General features: G+C 32.8%; 1 protein-coding gene across 1 annotated transcript in view; it reads right to left on the minus strand.

Annotated features, from left to right (window-relative positions):
- The window catches only part of heph (polypyrimidine tract-binding protein 1 heph), a 209,848-nt gene that overhangs the window by 17,864 nt on the left and 172,162 nt on the right, over window positions 1–19,822 (minus strand). Inside the window, exons 12-15 of the mRNA XM_090407996.1 lie at window positions 17,215–17,248; window positions 16,575–16,667; window positions 12,279–12,376; window positions 6,564–6,682 (exon numbers count right to left, since the gene is read on the minus strand). Coding sequence (XP_090264122.1) covers window positions 6,564–6,682; window positions 12,279–12,376; window positions 16,575–16,667; window positions 17,215–17,248 — 344 coding nt within the window. The remainder of the gene's footprint in view (window positions 1–6,563; window positions 6,683–12,278; window positions 12,377–16,574; window positions 16,668–17,214; window positions 17,249–19,822) is intronic.

Here is a 19,822-nt window from a genome sequence, read left to right on the forward strand (position 1 = left end):
CATTTCTTTGATTGTATCATCCCATATCTTCAGTTTTTTTTATTGAATTTTTTGGCCTTTCCTAAGCTTTCATTTGCTGCTGCGTTTAGTATCGTTTTTATATTAAGCCATTCTATTTCTATTTCTTCATTTTATCTAGATATTGGTTAATTCTTTGTTCATATAGCCATTGTATATTTGTGTCATTTAATAGTCTAGTTTTATAAACAAATATTTTAAATTTTCTTTCTGTTCTTATTACTTGTAGCCATTTAAGTGGTAATCTTAATTTTATTTTAACGAGGAAGTGGTCACTGTTTATTTCATATCCCTTGTGAACTAACATCTAACGAAAACTTTGATGTCTTTTCATTTAAGATAAAATAATCTAATATTGATTTTCATATTTATTATCCTGTCCAAGTATATTTATTTATGTCTTTATGTTTATAGAAACAATTCATTACTTTTAGGTTATTATAAACTACGAAGTTTATAATAACCTAAATTAGATCAATTTTTTACTATTCCTGTTTAGAGTATGTTCTCCATATACTCCTATATTATTATTAATTTGTGTAAATTATATAATCATTTTTATTTATTTTATTATATATATTTTGTAGATGATTATAAAATTCAATATTATCCTGTTCTCTTCCTTCTTCTGGAACATATAAAGTAATTATTGTTAAATAGAATCTATTTTTATTCTAGCTACTATTCATTTATTCCATAATTTATAATGTTTTAACTGTTTTGAAAGGCAATTATGAATCCAAATCATGACTCCTGCTTGTGCTCTTTGCTCTCTGTCAAACTCCACTGTAGATCACATTAAAATTTTCGGGATGTATAATGCTATGCATTAAAGGAAGGGTAACTACCCAGACCAAGTAGCCAAAAGATGTCATACCTTACTTGTATATGGAAATATGACTTTTGCATTACTTCAACCTTGGTATCACTTCAGGGTTTGGCTCCCGCTGATGAGACTTCAATAAAGGTCAAAACCAGTCTGGGTAGTGGCCCTTCCCATAATGCATGTCATTATTCATAAGAATATTTGCTTTGCATTATGGGATATTAACACAAGTTACGACGTCATTAGCCTCTATATACGAGTTGCCCAGTCGTAAAGTTATTTCATGCACAAACTTTCTTTGCATACATTTGGATAAACGATTAGCCTAAGAATATAATTTCTTGGCATCTTTAATTTATAGTGAAACTTAAATCCATTTCAAACCAAGGAATTAGACAGAATTTTAAAACAAAAAAAACAATCTCTTCAAGCAGTTTTATCTCAAACACAAAGTTGCATAAAAATGTTTCTGAGTACTCTTCCCAACTGTTAGAAGTTTGAAACTAATAAGCCACCATTAGTATAGGAACAGGTGTACAAGGTAGAATGCTAACAATGGATTATTTCGTAACAATATTGGTTGTGCTCATGTACAATGTGACTACATTCAGATATGAATGATAAATCCCTGATGGGATTAAAGGGAATTCTATCTTTATGGATCTTGAATAATAATAATTAAAAGAAAAAAAAAAAATGTGGAGTCCAACCAAAATAATTCAATTTTTTCCTCTTGTCTAAACTTATGACTTCGGAGTATAGAGTTAAGTTAGTTGATTTGGGTAATTGTAAGATTATGACTATTTCTTGACAGTATTCTATCTTTTAGAAGTGTTATCTTCTATTATAATCAAATTTCTGAAATAAAAAATAATGGACAGCACAAGTTTTGCCTTCAGTAGACAAGTTACATTCTGCACTGTGAATAAAATCAGTAAGGTTTTTAAGATTTAAAAATTCTATTTGAAGCCACAAGCTAGATATGATATGATCAAAAAATCAAAGTTTTAATTTTACATAGGCAAAGTGGATACCAGATCCATCATTATTTCAAAGCTGAATGTTTAATTCAGTGTGTGTGTGTGGGGGGGGGGGGGGGGGACAGTACTATGCACGGACAGTCCACTATCTCTTGCATTAGCTAATTTTTAGCTGGACAATTTTGAGAATATCTAGAAAAGTCTAGGAACATGGAGTATATCCTTAGGTTGAGGTCAGATTGCAAATATAATCTTCAATGTATTGTTTATAATATCTATAGCTGCACTGTTTATAATAAACCTGAATGCAGTTTAGCACAACATTGTGTATCTAGTATACATATGTTGTTTGTTTTAACCCTTAAGACCTGCAAATAAACTCATAATATTCAGAATATTAATGCTGGAAAATGGTTTCTCCAAAAAATAAATGACAGATCTGAGATTGCTCCGCACCATACCCAAAAAACTGTACAAAGAGTTCCAATCCCTGGACTTATCTCAAGGAAACCAACATTCTTTCTAATCAATAAACTTTCATTTTGGTTACTTCACTTGAAAGACAGGTGGATTCCTTTTACCCTGCCAGAAGTTTACCAAGTTCTTAACATTGGATAAACTGGTCATTCTGTAGATAAACAAGTTTGTTTATAATATCTATAGCTGCACTGTTTATAATAAACCTGAAGGCAGTTTAGCACAGCATTGTGTATATACTGAACATAATCTTCTGGACACGAACCCAATTACTTCTTTAATTGTCAATTTAAATATGAACATTTATTTAAGGAAAGTGCTGATGCCTTAGTACACCACACAAATTTAAGTTGTCACAACTTTTAAAAATTTCTACAAAACTTGAAATTTGTTTTTTAAAGTAATCCTACCAGAATAAAACACTGCAGAATCACAGGTATATGCTTATCAATTTTGAAATAATCATTATTAGCATTCTACCTTGCACAACTTCATACTTACTGTAATTATATTTGTAAATACAATGTTATTCTTTGTGTTTACATGTTAAAAAGTTGGTTATATACAGAAGAGTCTAGGAACATATAGTAAGAGAAACATATTCGTGTGGAATCATAACAGTGGTTGCCATATATGAAGATAATCAAGGGCAGTCTTCTACTCTTGATAACAATCAAGGATAATATTTAAGTAAATAAAGCTAGTAAGCTTTCTGCTATCAGTTAAGACCACCACATGATATTAGTGCCAAACCCAACCAAAACATATATCACTTCAGTTGTATTTCTTGAAATTTTTCCATTACTCCATTCCATTTTTACATTAATGCATTGCAAACTTATCTGCTCATAATTAGGCAAAGGATGACAATGAATATAATTTCTACTGAAGCTTAATTTGCTTTTACAGATGCTGGAGATTTAGATGGGTCAAAAGTAAAAGGTAGTATTCCTGGTTATAACCAGAACACCAATCCTGCTCAACAGTATGCTGTCACTCCTGTCTTATTCCATCTGGATATATCTCATCCCAAACATCAAGAAGATGGCATTCAGATATAACTCTAAAATGGTTGGGTGTTTTATGAGATATTACCATAACAAAATACCCATATGAATATTGCTTACAGCAGTTTTTCAGCTGTCTGTTTCCACAAGAATGTCACAAAAAGATCTGCATTCCTGGTAAAGTTTATGGATCACAATGCATAACAAACATTACAACAGGACACTAGTTCTCACATTAAGAGGAAAGGAGAAAAAAGAAAATCCCCTGGGAAGGTGGTTAAAGCCGAATGGACAAATGTCACAATATCCTCACAGTTAAGACAGGAAGATAGTTTCTCTACCTATTTGCAATCCACACTTCTCACATTCACTTATCAAAAGTTCCTGGCAAATAAGTCAGTTTTTGCTCTTAGAGAATGCAGAGACAAATGTAAGAAAGCGAAACACTGTGTAAAACTAGCTAAACAAGAGTCATGGGAGGACTTTGGCAAGAACATAGAAAATAAATATCAAGAAGGTGGCAAAATATTCTGGAGGTTGTTGAAAGAAATGGAGGAAAGAGTGCTGTAAAAGGAATTGGAGATGATAAAGGTGACATGGAAACAAGAGAAAAGGATATCCTTGAAGTATGGAGTAATTACTTCGAAAAATTGCTAAATGAAACAAGCAGTGATAGCACAGTGGTAAACAGCACTCAACAGGCATACAGTCAGGAATACATATCCATACTTGAAGTAGAAAAAGCCATCAAAGGCTTGAAATGTGGAAAGGCAGCAGGAGTAGATGATATTCGACCAGAAATGCTGAAATATGGTGGTATAAAAGTCTTACAGTGGCTGCACTGCATAGTTCAGAAAGCCTGGACAGAGGGACGAATTCCCAATGATTGGAGAAGAGCTCTCATAGTACCCATATATAAAAAGGGAAATAAAACTGAATGTGAGAATTACAGAGGCATTTCCCTACTGAGTGTTCCTGGCAAGATTTATGCAAGTATATTTGAGAAACGGTTGAGAAGGATTGTGGAAGAAAAGCTTGAAGAACAAGCTGGATTCAGGCCGAATAGGGACTGTCAGAATCAGATCTTCACTTTACGACAAATAGTTGAGAAAGCATGGGAATATAACAAAGATCTATATTTAAGTTTTGTCGATCTGGAAAAGGCATATGACAAGGTGCCAAGAGAGAAGCTATTCAATACACTACAGTTATATGGTGTCAATGGGGGCATTATATCAAGCAATACTTAGTCTTTATTTGAGTTGGAAGTCAGCAGTTAGAAAGACTAGAGACCACAGATATGAGTCCTGAGAAAGATTAGAGGCATGAACAGATAGCATCAATGGCAATATCATATTAAAAATGAGGATATTAGGAAAGAACTTGACACTTGTCAGCATCCAGGAATGCGTTAGCAGAGCTAATCTCAGGTGGTATGGTCACTTAAACAGAATGGGCAAGGAAAGATTAGCAAAACAAGTGTTCCCTGCCAGGTTGGCAGGAAAACGACCCAGAGGAAGACCAAGATATAGGTGGATGGATACGGTACAAAGTGCCTTAGACGATAGAAATATAAGATCTGATAATGTTGGAGTCTTGACAAGTAACAGACTGATTTGGAGGAAAATTGTAGATAGGAAGTTAGCAATGATGTACATTTTTCATGTAATACTATCATATCCTGTACACCCCTTAAGGGTACATGGCAGGAATTTGATGATGATTACTTATCACATTAAGGAAATTGTTAAATTGGATATTCAAGTAGAAGATATTAAACTTATAATTCTCCATAAATATAAAATGAGTTTTGTTAATCATTAGGAAAAATTTTTATGAATCACATCTGGAAATCGCATCATATAGCTGCATAAAAAGCAATGTAGTGATATGGGAAGTTGCAGGCATATTACAGCTCATAGGATAGCATAGTATTAACTATTTCAATAGTTTGCTGAAATGTGTGAAATTATCAAATGCATTCAATAGAATATAGAAGTAACAGATTTTAGCAATTGTTTAATCTAGAAATAAAATTAACTATTGAAATAGTTAATAAACTATAAAAAACAGATACAGGTAATGATGAGAAACTGGATAAATTATGTGTGAAGGGAAGTGAAAATTTTCCAAACACCAAGTTAACACAGTTTTCCAAACAAATTCTAACATATAAATTTGGGTTAGCAATAACTGTTAATCAAAACCATGAGACAACAGACAAAAGATATGAACAGGCTGCATCAATGGCATAACCATAGTAAAAATGAAGATGATATAAAAAGAAGTTTGCATATATTCAAGAATATGTATGCAGAGCTAATCCAGAATCCTGCAGCACATGGGAAAAAAGAAAGAAAAATTATTATCAAGGCATTTAAACCAAAAAATGACAAGAAAAATAAAAGACAAAGCAAAAGTAGGATAATTGTTAGCAGTATTTTAGAAATTCAAAATTTAAAATGATGCCACATTGAGATTTGAGAGACTGAATTGATAATAAAGTTTTCAATAAAAAAAAACAATTTGATATATTGTTTGACCTATCATAATATTTGGAATAATGCTTAAGGATGTACACCAGAAAATGATACGTGAATGCAGCACTCACAGGTCATACACATACCCAGCAAAGTACTCAATTTCAGCTAATAATAAATGTTTTTGCATTGATGATTAAATAAGGTTTCTTCCCAGTTAGGTAACAATAAATATTTCCATGAAACAAAGTGTGCCTGATATTCCAATGCTTCCTAGATAAGTTCTATTCAGATATCAGTATTCTGTGCAGTCCATTTAAGAGAAATGATAACTTTCCTCAAACCATGTTTCAATAGAACTTGCATTATACAGTGCAATGTATTGAAAGGGACATGTTTGTTCAAATTGTCACAATTTTATGTCGCAAACTGTTATCACTTTGCATTACATGCTTTTTGTGTAAACTAACTGTTCGTTACGCACAAGTTACAATTTTGCTGCTTTTAGCACTTTCACAATGACTACATCACAATTTCTTTTCCATACTAGAACATGGAGTAAAAAAAATAGAATAAGTATACCGAGCTTTATTTCTTATTTGCAAGTTCATAAGTAGAGGTTCACCTATATGATAGATAGCCCACTTGCGAAAAACATTAAATAGGAGCATTGAAAACAGATTATAGTAAATTTTAACATAAGGAGAATATGTAGCAACTAAAATAAGAATGACTTAATTTTGATTAATAAAAAAGCTTTAACTTCAGAACTTACGGAATGTTTGATAGATGAAGTGTTGCAGAAGGTGGATAGATATTCTGATAATTTTTAGACCCAGGTTTCTTAAATCTATGTAGTGGTGAACTGCTGTAGTCTTTGGTAAGTCCAGCATCCTGTGATTATAATGTATCCTTATTAAATATAGTACATTTAACAGTACAAAATGAAAAGTGAAACAATATTTTAAAAAAAAATTGATATTGCAATTGCACAGTTTGCATAATATTCAAGGCCACAAAAGTATATAAATCATATTTAAAACATTAATAGTGATTGCTAGATATCATTTCAAGTTCTAAGTAGCACATGTAAAAATGTAACATATAATCACTTCAGTATAACAAACAACACTATAGTGCACCAACTATAAAATTCTATGTACCATGGTATCGTTTCTATGCTAAAGGAAATTCACAACCAGACTTTCACAATGAAAACTTGGTTCCTCTGAGCTTGGCAATCTCCTCCAAGATTGCGAAGTTTAGCAGCAAGAACTATATCAATAAAACCAATAGTCCATAGGTGACAGATGAATTTCATTGATGAGCGGGTCAGTGAGACCACTGACCCACTTATTGGAGTCCTGAATTGGTTTGAAAAAGTTTCATATTTGATCTCTAGAGAAGGCTTTCCAGAATATAAAAAAATTAAATTTTGTTAAAAAAAATACAAATAAATATATAAATTTATAAAAATAGAAAAAACCCTTAGCCCACCCATGGTGCAAAGTGTACCATAGGTTTGCAAATAACCTTCCTGAGTAAGGCAGCATAAAAAAAAGTCCCTACTGCCATGTTTTTTTGGGATTTCTTTTTCTAGTAATGTTGAGATGGGCAATAACATGTGCTAGTTACTAGTCTTTTCGCTTCCCTTCAAGTAAAATGAGAAAGAATATTGCTCTGCCCCCCCCCCATTAATCCTAACACAATTTGACATATCTTCGCAACTAGCATGCTCTAATTGGGTCTTGCTGTGTTATGTGGCTGATGCATTTGTTATTTAGTTTTATGGATATAAAAATTATACAAACAGAAAATTAATCAAGTTACTACCTTTACTATTAAGCAAGCTCTCAAATGGTTCACTATCATATATTCTACTTTTCAAGGCAGATATTAAGAGTTCATGCTATATGTCAAATAGGAAAAACTGGTGGTTCATTGGTCCTTTCTATAATGTATGCTCATTAAATACTTTATATACTCATTATGCTTAGAGCAAGCTAGCATGTGCTGAAAGATACTTCGAAAAAAACAAAAAAAAAAAAACAAAAAGAATCTACCACACCAAAGTAAATACACTTAAAGCCAGCATAACATGTTCTAACAAAAGTTCTTGTTAATAAAATCAAAGATGTCATACTTTTTTTAGCCAATGGCCACAATACCTATAAAACAGATATAAATACTACATATTCCCTATTCCCCCACATGTGAATCACTGCAAATTATTCTCGCCCCTTATATCTGCTAAGGATGTGTAATTTGCTAACATCAAATTACATCAAACTAGCAAGCAACCCATATCCATCCTTCGGTATATTTAGTGGCTTCTGACAAAAACTTGGCTTATTATGGATAGAAATGCAAAAAACAGCTGCCTTAAAAAGCAAATACATATGCAATAAATGCTTCATTACAGAAAGTTGGAACTGTGTAGACAATGCATTAAGCATACCTCTACACCATATGAAATGGAAGACAGAATCAATACTACAAAAAAAGCTGTTGCAGTTTGTTTCTGCAGTCAGCATCAGCAAATGAAGCACTAGTCTAATCTCAAACCATGAGAATATCAGTCCAATCAAAATGTAAATTTCTGATATTCTGGTTAAGATCATCTTCAGCCCCAGGGCTTCAGGCTAATTACGTATCTTACTACTCTAGAAGATAAAAAAAAACTCAAACATTAAACCCTAACGTTAAACCAAGCATATACTTATTTACTTGAATCACCCTCCACTCTGATGGTTAATCTTTATCTGTATGCTGCTCATAAGTTGATATTATTTTGTATAACTCTCACAAATAATTAGTATTAGTTTGAATTTTCATGCTGTTTTTTTTTTTTTTTTTTTTTTTTTTTTTTTTTTTTTTTTTGCAACTCCTAACTGCAAAACGTTTTCTATAAACCTATAGAGTATTTGTACTGAGAGATGGGCTAAGGATTATTTTCTTATTTTATTAATTTCATATATATTTTTCATGGAGTGGAGAACAGGAGAAATAACTTCTGACAACAAGCTTATGAAAATACAAAATCCTTTCCTGATCCATGAACTAACTCCTTTGCCACTTGCCAACTTCAATACACGCATCAATAAACTACAAAACAATGATTTAGAAACAATTAACCTCGTAAACACACAGGAATCAAGGCAAAATAAACTGAAATTAGAATAAAACTAAATCCCCAATAGAAAAAATACTGCGAAGCAAGAAAGCTATTAAATATATGATATATAATAAATTTAGTTTAATCCTTTATCCAAGTGTGAGCAAACAAAGTTTGCGCCTGAAAATATCTTCAGGACTGGGGTAAGGTAGTACGCCACCGGGCAACTCACAGCAAAGGTGGAGCAAGATAACATCACTCCTGCCTGAGTATCTCCCATACGTAGAAAGGTTAAGATTTGTCTTAGAGTACAATTTTTTTACATTGGTTAATATGTTTAAAATTTAAGACATATAATTATATATCAATCTAGGTTTTTAAAGGGGATAGATGCACAATATATGATCTTCTCAAGCAGGATCACCTAGCCTCTCCTCCCCAATCCAACTTTCACCCCCATCTGGTGAATCCTGGAACCTGAGCAACAAAGTGAAAGATTTGGTACTAACTCCAGTGGGAAGCTTGGTCAGGTACAAATGAAAGAAAGGGAACTTAGTTTGGAGGCCCTAAGGTGGCAGCCCCACACCATCAAACCCAAACTGGGCTGCAGATGGCTAGTAACCAATCCAGAGATTGAGGATATAGGACAGTTGAGATAACTTACTTTCTTTCACTTATGTTGGGGGATTTTATGTTGGATGTAATGATGATTGGTTGGGAATAGATGACCCTCCCTGTATATAAGGATTCTTACCCAAAGGAATGGTCATCTAGTTCCTTCAATTCAGAACAAACCTCCTTGCCAGGAGTATGGAAGAGGTCCACTCTGATATTACTCAAGAATTTTAGGGAGGGTTACTGTGATTGGCGTTCTCCATAGATGATGTTCCGATTCTGTCAACTGTTTTAGCAAGAATTAACCTGATCACAGTTTCTGAACAGAATTTGGTGATTCTACCAAACCTGGATAATGATGGGTGATAATTTTCAGAGTGGACATTTGCTTGCTAAATGCAACACTATGGAAGATGTTGCTGGTTATTTTCTCTCTCTCATTTTATTTTTCTATTGATGTACAAATGGTGAGTGATTTTGATTTCCATGATTATTTTTGCTGCAGCATGTGCGAAGGTGCCAGAGCTCATTACATACCATGAAGTCATGTGTGAATGCCCACTGTCTAGCAAGCAATCACTACTCATGAGTCACACATAAGGGTTACTCCAGATGGCATACCAGGACAAGAGCAATCATCGGATGCTGTACCGAGACTATGTCTTGGTACAGGAATCTTACAGTAACACTGTTGATCATGTAAGCAAGAACCAATTTACCAAAGTAATACAAGCACTAGGATCCCCTTTCCCAGATATCCATGGTTTTACATTACACTGCAATATTAGATCTCAGTGTTGTTGGTCTAGAAGAGAAGCTAAACAAAGAATATGGAAAAGTATAGAAAAGGTGAAACAATAAAACGGGCCAGTACCATCACAAGGAAGTATCCTCCACTATAAACAGATACTTTCATGTGAAGCACCTGTTCATAGCACAGGTCCAGTGATGGGCATTGGCCCTATACTATATATTAAAATAAGCAAGGATGGTAGGCAAGAAGTCAAATTCCCAACCCACTGTTATTCTATTGTATAGTTTCATATTTAATTTGCCATCTTCATCAAAAAAAAAGTGCCTAAATAGCCGAATTTTTTTTTTTTTTTAATTTTACATTGAAAAATCAGAAGTTTTTCGGGTTCCTGCCAATTTTCATAATTTTGGTGTTTTTATTGCTAATTTTCATGCCAATTTTGTTACAGTAGCTATTCAGTCTAGTTCCTGGACTGGAGATTAGATTATGCACCAGATTTATTTAGGAGCAACATCATTTGCATAAAGCAAAGCAAATAAGTTTCGTATCTCTGATTCTGAAATCAGGTTTAATGCCTCATAATGTAATTAATGTAATCAAGTGCTTTTGACTGGGGTTCACAACCCATGGTAGGTCATGAAATCTGTTTAGCAAGTCATGATTGGCAGTTTTTTTTAATCAAACATAATAGAAAATATCAGAGTGTATCATAGAAGCTTTTACATGTTCATGTTGAGTGGTATCATATCTCACACGTTTCACTCCCAGCAGAATCACACTTAACAGTATATTATGACCCGTGTTAAGCAGGAATATGTGTTTATTACTTTTGAAAATTTCTTTTTACATAAAATGTTTCTATATCATTTGAATCCATTATGAATAGACCGCATATTTTCTCTAACTGAAAATTTTGAAAGTAGATGTTAGGATCCATAAACTGAATTAGATACTGCATTTGACACTACAAGAAAAAAACTTTTGGCTGTCAGAATGTGTAATATAATGTCTGTTAGTTTTTGCTTTATTACATGTACAGTAAGGGCTTACATTGTTCTGTACAACTTATTTCTGTGTATACGCTTTTGGGTGTGTTTATAACGTGTGCATGAATACAAGGATATAAAATGTCCTTGAATAAGTAGAGTGCATTCTCGTCTCTCACACACCTGAATTTACAAACTTCTCATTCTAACTGCTGACTCACAACTTAAATACTGACTACGCATCGCTTAATATAAATGCCCCATTTACACCATGTAATTGTGTTCTACAGCTTTTCTCTCGGCACCTCTTTTGCATGCTTCTTTTTCTCCAGATCTATACAATTTAAATGCAGATAACTGTTATATTTTTATGCACTTTGAAGTGAAAATATGATCTTGACAATCACTGTTTGGCGTAAACCCAACTTCTCTCCCCTCTTCTCAAGTGACAAACCTGACCTGGATCTGTTATTAAAGAAATTGCTCTAACCGTCACACTAAATTATTTTTTCTTAATGTTTGATTAAGATTATGGTTTTGTAACAGTAATATGGCTTCAAAAAACTTACTGCTATGTTAAATTAGTACAGTCTGCTTTATTTGCCAGTTATATTTTCTGGCTAAGTTACCAGTTTTACAAGATAAAAAAGGCAGTTCCTCCCTAGCAACTCAATATAAAACTAAATATCTTGACTTCAGAAAAATAGGATTCAAACCCAAGTTTGAACCTCAAATAGTATTTCCTCCTCTTTTGACAAATGTGAGAATGAATGTTTACATGCCAGTTAGACTAATAACAATATTGATATTAAACTTTTATGAGCATCATCTGCTTATATGCACTTCAAAATCAGGGATATATCTCCTCTTTTGACAAATTTGAGAATGAATGTTTATATGCAAAACTAATAGTAAGGAATCATCTGGTTAGATGCACTTCAAAATCAGAGATACAAAACAATAATCACTAGAATTCTAATTTTAAAAAAACGTTTAGTAATAGAACAATTGAATACTCACTGGCTGTCCCTCCTTTGGCATTTGAACAACTTGGTGTTTGGATGGAGTTACACGAATTGGTTTACCAAACAATTTAATCTTGTCTAAATGGGTCATTGCTGAAAAAAAATATATATATATATTCACTGATCATCTGAAAAACAGGAATACTGTAACAATAAAAAGCAGAAATACAGTAAAAGCTTCCAGACTATTCTCCGGGATCTCCCTTCACGCTTTTGGCTACTAAGTGTCTTAAATGAATGTCAGACTACAGCAGCTAAGAAACATGTCACAGAAAAGTCACTGCCAGAAGAATTGTGGTCCAAATGCACTGATTATTATATGCACAGCTATTCACTGCAATTATTACTATAGTGAACTCATAGAGACCAAAGAAATAATTTGATATAGTATATTTTTTCTTATTGTCCAATGACATTGTCATGATGTGTAAAACAAGTTTAATGAACAAGTTGCAAGTGATTTTACTACAAAAGTGCATCTATAAATACATCAATAAAGAGCACAGTGATGCAGTTTGAAATCCAAGGTTAACTCAAACTATTCTATGTATGGCAGTTGGCAGAACTTTTTACATATTTAATTAGAATAATTACATATGAATTTGAGCCAGTTCTTTCCAATTAATACAATGAAAGAAGTCATAACAAGGTGGTAGAATGGAAGAATGCATAAGTACATTTCAGTACTGGAGGAAGTCAAGGATATGATTTATATAATTACACATGCACTTAATTTTCTTAACATTTTTCATTATTCTACAGGGTAGTATGAAGCTGACTTCATCCAAATTTTTATCTTTTATGATGTTTCAAGACAAAAAAAAAAAAGTACTGACAACAAGAAGAAAAAAAAAAATAATAAAATAAATAAATAAATAAACCTGGGTTCTTGTTGTAGCTGTGTGTGTTATCTTCAGAATGATTGACATTTGAAATAGGAGTGATCATTTCGTTTTGATTATGACAAAATGAATATCACAAGATATTCAGAGAGAAAAAATCATGTGCAAAGATTGTAAAATGCTAATCATGCTCCAACAGAATCAGAGGCAAATTGTATACTTAAAAATATTCACAATGAATGAAAAATAAGTTTGAAAACATTAGCACATGGCCTACTGACTAAAAAAAAAAAAAAAAAAAGACCATTTTTAAAAGTTCCTCTCCGATGAGTTACCCTAAATTCAGAAACCCAATATCCCTTGCTACCCTATGACATGTATAACTGATTTCCCTTCTTTAAATTAGCCAAACATTTAGCCACATCTTTAACCTGGGCCCTTAACTGAGCATACTTTATTTTAGATATTAAAAAAATAAAAATTCCACTTGCCTATAATATAATATTTAATTCAAAACATAGCTTTAAACAGTAGTAGTATCATAAGTTACCCTTAGTTTTGACGCTTCTTTATTTGCCAATATCTCCTTTTCTGCAGGCATTACTTAAAAATACTTTTCTCCATACATTGCTTATTTCTTCAATATTGTGATGGATGCCAGTTAATTCACTTCCAAGTACACCATATACAGAGGAAATGTAACAATGACCTCTTTCCTGTAGCCTATTTTCACATGGGGGGGATACTGAAAATTTCACATGGGGGGATACATTATGTGTTACCATTTGGTCATGTGGGACATAAGACTTGTTCCTCCTCCACATAATAGAATGAAGCTCATTATTATTATAATTAAAAAAAAAAAAAAAACCACTTTAATCACACATTGTCTTTATGGTACACATTTTTCTTTGGTTTGCAGAAAGCCTATCCACATGGACAAACTTTCCCATATGTCCTTGGGTAAAGCAATGTGGGCTATCAAGACATGTTGGGTTTAGAAGTTGTAGAATCTATACTGGTGATCAACTAGTAAGCCTCCAAGTAGCAAAGAAAACTGGCTGTATATTCCAAAGCATGTGGTATGTGAAAATAAGAAAAAGATGAACATTGCTATATCTAGGGCACAATGTTTGAGTGCATTGCAATAGTATAGGAAGAATACAATCACAATCAAATGATTATGTAGGATATATATATATATATATATATATATATATATATAGATACTGCACCAAAAAGGAAACAGATGATTTTTTTTTTAATAGTTATTAAAAACATTTGTTTATTTATATCTCTATAATTTTATATTTGTAAGATTTTTGGGTCTTAAAAAATATTTTTTTTTTAATCTTTGGTTACTGAGGACTTGTTAAGCTGTAAAGAAAATTATTAAATAAGAATTTTAGTACAAATTTTATGGGAGCTTTAAATACTTTATTATTATAAGTAGTCATTTACGACAAAATTAAAAAAGTTAATTATTTTATTATCACGAATGCAGCTGAGTGAACTGACCTTGGTGTTTAAATATTATGAAATGAAGAAACATTTCAATCAAATTCTACTTCTTTCATGACAAAATTTAAATGAATACTTTCCTTGCAATAAGAAAAGAACTATCACCATTTTAAACGCATAAACGAAACCTGTAATGACAAGGTCAATAGTGAAAGAAGTAACAACATAAAGTGAAACGATGCCAAATATAATGATCTGATACAGGGAAAGATAATATGGTGGAGTAGAATTGTGTTTATTTTCTTTATTTTCAACAGAAATTACAAGGAGTTGGAAATAGTATTGTGAGAATAAGTAAGCTGTTAAAAAAACAGTCAAATAGTGAGAGTTTCATCCACATTGGAATGTTTCCCCTCTGAAATGAACAAAAGAAGTATCTTCCATTTCATACAGTGGAGGATCCAGTAAAGTTCTATTTTGTGAATTTCTGTTTGAAGGTATTGATATGGTTTTAGATATTTCTTCAGTGATGTTTGAGGAGACTTTCATATAGTAAGTGAATTATAGAAATGTTCTGCATGAAATCAAGACGTGCCATGTTTTACTATGTGATTAAGGATGGACAATTCAAGGCTGAAAAAAATAATGAAAGCGAAAAGATTTTTGAATTTTTTTGAAATGAAGTTTTTTTCGATTTTGAAGTTTTTCTGAATCAGTTAAGAGGTCACAAGAGATATATAGTGCAGGAAGTGATTCGACTTGGTTGACTATGGATAAGATGCATAGTCAACCAAGGTGAAGAGAATGATGGCAGGATGTAGTTTTTTAATTCAATGTTATGGTGGAGGTGGTTGTGTGAATGAAACAGAAAATCAGTGCACAGTGGCCTTGGCAGGCTATGCTGATCTGGTCCCTTGCAATTTGTACAAGAGAGGAATTTTCCTTATTTGGATATTTTGATTTTGATTTGAATTTTTTTTTTTCCCCCATGGCTGTTTTATAATTTTGTACTTCAGTGCAGAATGATTATGAAGCTGAAAATATTTGTCTAGCTACTTATATTTTTTTTTTTTTTTGACTGCCCTCAATGATCAATACTTTGAAAGTAAAAATGAGTTCTGAATGATGAAAACCTATATTCCAGCAAGAAGAAATTCTGTAACTCAATTGCAGCAAATGGGTGGGTGAAAGGAGTGAAAATGTTAGTGACTAAGTAATGGAAAATGTAGAAGTTTTGAAAATTTTTCCCAATTGTGCTGTTATAATACTGAAGAATATGTGACTGAAAGTGGATAAGGAAGGAACCATTCTAATATGGAAGAAATCCTTGCTATAACATGCACTTTACAACTCATGCAACCTAGGTTACTTCAACCATAATCTCTCATTGTTACAAAAAAAAAAAAAATAAATAAATAAATATATATATATATATATATATATATGAATGTGCATGCAAAGATTTGAGCTAGTTCCAGAGAAAAACAGAATGCTCCACAGAATAGGCAATGCTTTGAAATTCTAAAAAAATAATAAGTGACAAAAATTCCAAATAAAATATAAATACATGCAAAAACTTTGTTGGTTATCTAGACAAAGTACCAATACAGAACATGCCATTAAAGTGAAATAATTCCATATGAACAGTATGAAGTCTTAGTTAAAGAACTATTAATAATGCAATTCTAAAAAAAAAAATAAGCATAGAAATAAACACGACAGTCTTTGGTCTCCATGATTTCATAATGGGGATTGGCTGCATTAAATTTGTCCAAATTATCAAAGCTGCACTTTAATACATAGATTAATAGAATCATAGAATGGAGATCACAGCCCAAGTTATATAAATCCTAATTAAAACTATACTTTCAGGAAATAATTGCATTCTGATAGCATGGTATAATGTTGTGCAAAACAGTATTAGCTGAGAAAATCAATTGTCTTGAAAATGGACAATAGATTTGTAAATTATGAGAACATTGACTTACCCAACTGAGCTTGCTGTGGTTCAGCCAATTGAACAAGTGCATTATCTTTTTTGTTAAACAGAATCTTAACTCTCTGAACATCTCCATAAACACCTATGTAAATTAGAATTGGCATATTTTTAAATGGTCAAATTTATAAAACCTATGCAGATTCCTTAGCTCTGAATTATTTTGTACTGAAACATGGCATTTGTGTAAGATTGCTAAACAGGAATGACAGTTAAAATAAGGAAGAATGAATGAATGATGTGAATGAAATGTAAAGTATGAAGTATAATACAGAGCACAAGGACTTCTGCAAGTTTACACAGAAAGAGCATTAAAGCCACACATAAATAGGTTTCAGTAAGAGGGGATTATTTCTAAGAACTCAATATGCCACATGAAAGAGTAATTTTTTTTTTAATTTCTAAAATTTAACGGTAAATATAATTTTTTTTTGAACATAAATAAAATTATGGCTTAAATAAAAGCAGACATTCTAATTTATGTGGCAGAAAGAGTTTTAAGGCCTAATTATGAAATTTACACTGAAGGCTTTTTTTAAGAAAGTGTGCATCATTTCATACAGGGTTAAATAGATTTTTAAAAAAAGGAAAATAATAAAAAAAGAGAGAGAAAGTGCTTTATAAAAACATACCAAAAAGGGTAAAGAGAGCATCAGGCGTGACCATCTACAGTTCAGAGCAACAGATGTGGAGCAGAGCAGAAGGGCGGAAGGGGTTCAGTAACCCGAGCGAACGGAATAAAGAAGTCCACATGGGGGGAAAAAAACACCAGCAGGCGAAGGTGGGGGAAAAAGAAAATCAGGATAAAATAAATTTAGTAAATGTATGGTAATTAGAAGAATACAAGATTAGTAAAATGTCAGTAATGCAGGTCAAAAATAAAATTTAGCTACAATATTTAGAGAACACAAAAATTCATTATTAGTGTTCTGTTTCCAGGAATAGGTCAACCATTCATTCATTCAGTAAGCTCGTATACATTAATAAAGCAATTAAAAATTATGATTTATTCTGCAGTTTCTGACATTTTACTCTAAAAATTGTTAATAATAATAGTATGCTGAAAGGAAAAAACGTGGTGAGAATTTAAAGAATATATGAAAACATGTAAAATGAAATGTACAGTTTTAAAAAAGGCAGCAATAAGTAGATAGCAAAACAGAAATGAAATACAGGCAATCTGAAAATTAATCATTATGCTTTTGTCTAAAATTTCTATTCAATTCTATACATTAACAAAACAAAAATTAACAAAAAGAAAAATTAATGCAATACAAAGTGAAATGAATATAGTAATTACTACTATTTGATAAGCTGGGGGAAAATAATTGTCATTCTGCATTTTCTTTCAGGTATTTTTCAGCATGCATAGAAATGCTTTAAAGAGACTACAGAAGAAAGTGAAAGTCGTTTAGTAAAGGAAGAAACTGAGAATTAATGTTTGTTGTAGTTGCTTTTAACAACACTGCCTATTATCAGATTGACCCTTTGTAATGATCATTTTGTGTCGCTAACTCCGGGGCAATGTTGTTAAAGGAACACGTCATTCAAAAGAAGAAATGACACAAATTTTAACATCAGTATTCTTCAGAGCTAAGGAATAGCACAACCATTTATTTTCATTTACAATTCAGTGATATCTTTATATACTGAAGAATGTTTGACAAGTCATTTTAAAAATGAAATGAAAAGTGTCACAAATTTTAATTAGATAACATACAATCATCTGCTTGAAAGTGAATTACCTAAGATACTACAATGACTGCTTACCAGGTTAACAGAAGAAAGCATCATCTGCTATTTCATTAAAACTGTTTCAATCGGGACATTCCATAAATGTCTGCCACATTTTCAAAATCAACAAAATTCTTTTGTATGTTCCTTTATTCTCTAAAACATCCACCCTACAAACGTTTCACTGTTGCGAGAGTTGTCTGGCTTAAAATCAAGAATGAAGGTGTGAATTTCTTTTCTCAAAATACACTTCGAAGCGACTACTAAAGTGATGAAGTTCCAATGCAAATGGAAGTGGTAATATGATATTTCTGAACAGAACTGGAAAGGTAGAAAACTATTCTGAATGCCTACACAGTCTGTGATATAATATTAAAACAGCACCAAACTTCATTATGTAAGTATACACACAGATGCTGTGCATTCAATACACTACATGAGCTCATTCATTGCACTAAAATTTTTATGTCCAGTATTATTCACTTACTTGAACTTTGTTCCTCCCCACCTTCCACCAAAACCAAATATAGATAATCTAACCTCAATACTTCGTTAATCTATCAACCTACTATGGTGATTACAATATCAATTTTATGAAATCTGTCACTGCAGTTCATAAGGAATATATTCACGCTTTAGATACGTTTAAAATGTATCTAAAGATTCATTTTAAATGCACGAGTTGCCTCAGACTTGCATTACATGCAGGTGCAAACTTGACTTATTTGTCTCTTTGCTTACTTGGGAAAAAAGATTAAAACCTAGCTTATAAAATTGCTTGGTATTTTTAATCTACTCTATAATATAAAATGATAAGCTTTTTTGTAACGTTTTTGTCTCACGTTTTGAAACTCAGGGCTACCCTGAGTGTCGAGTCTTCAAAATGCAAGTCATCAGAATTCAAGGAGAACAGGCCTACCAGTCCAGAAATCAGAGGGGTTGGGCGCTGTATGCGCTGGCACCCCCTTTTGATTCTTCAAAATATGAGTCATCTGAATTCAAAGAGAACCGGCCTACCAGTCCGGAACTGGGGGGGCCTTGAGTCTTCAAAATTCGAGTCATCAGAATTCAAGAACCGGCCTACCAGTCCGGAACTCTGGAGGTTGGGCGCTGTATGCACCAGATCCCCCCCTCCCTTCGAGTCTTCAAAATTAGACTCATCGGAATCCAAGGAGAACTGGCCTACCAGTCTGGAACTTGGAGTTTGGTGTTGTAGGCGCCAGCACCGTCCCTTTCGAGTTTTCAAAATTCGAATCATCAGAATTCAAGGAGAACCAGCCTACCAGTCCAGAACTTGGGGGGGGGGGGGGGATACCCTTTCGCGTCTTGAAAATTCGAGTCAGAATTCAAGAACCGGCCTACCAGTCCGGAATTCGGGGTGTGGGGCACTGTATGCACCAGGGGGGAGGGGGTCCCTTTCGAGTCTTCAAAACCATCTGGAACTCAGGGGGGTAGTTGGCATAGCCCCCCCCCAATACTATATATTAGCTCTGCATTACTTAAACC

Source organism: Typopeltis vanoorti, chromosome 18 (genome assembly GCF_054136105.1).
Source record: "Typopeltis vanoorti isolate ZY-2024b chromosome 18, IOZ_Tvanoo_1.0, whole genome shotgun sequence".
NCBI lineage: Eukaryota > Metazoa > Arthropoda > Arachnida > Uropygi > Thelyphonidae > Typopeltis > Typopeltis vanoorti.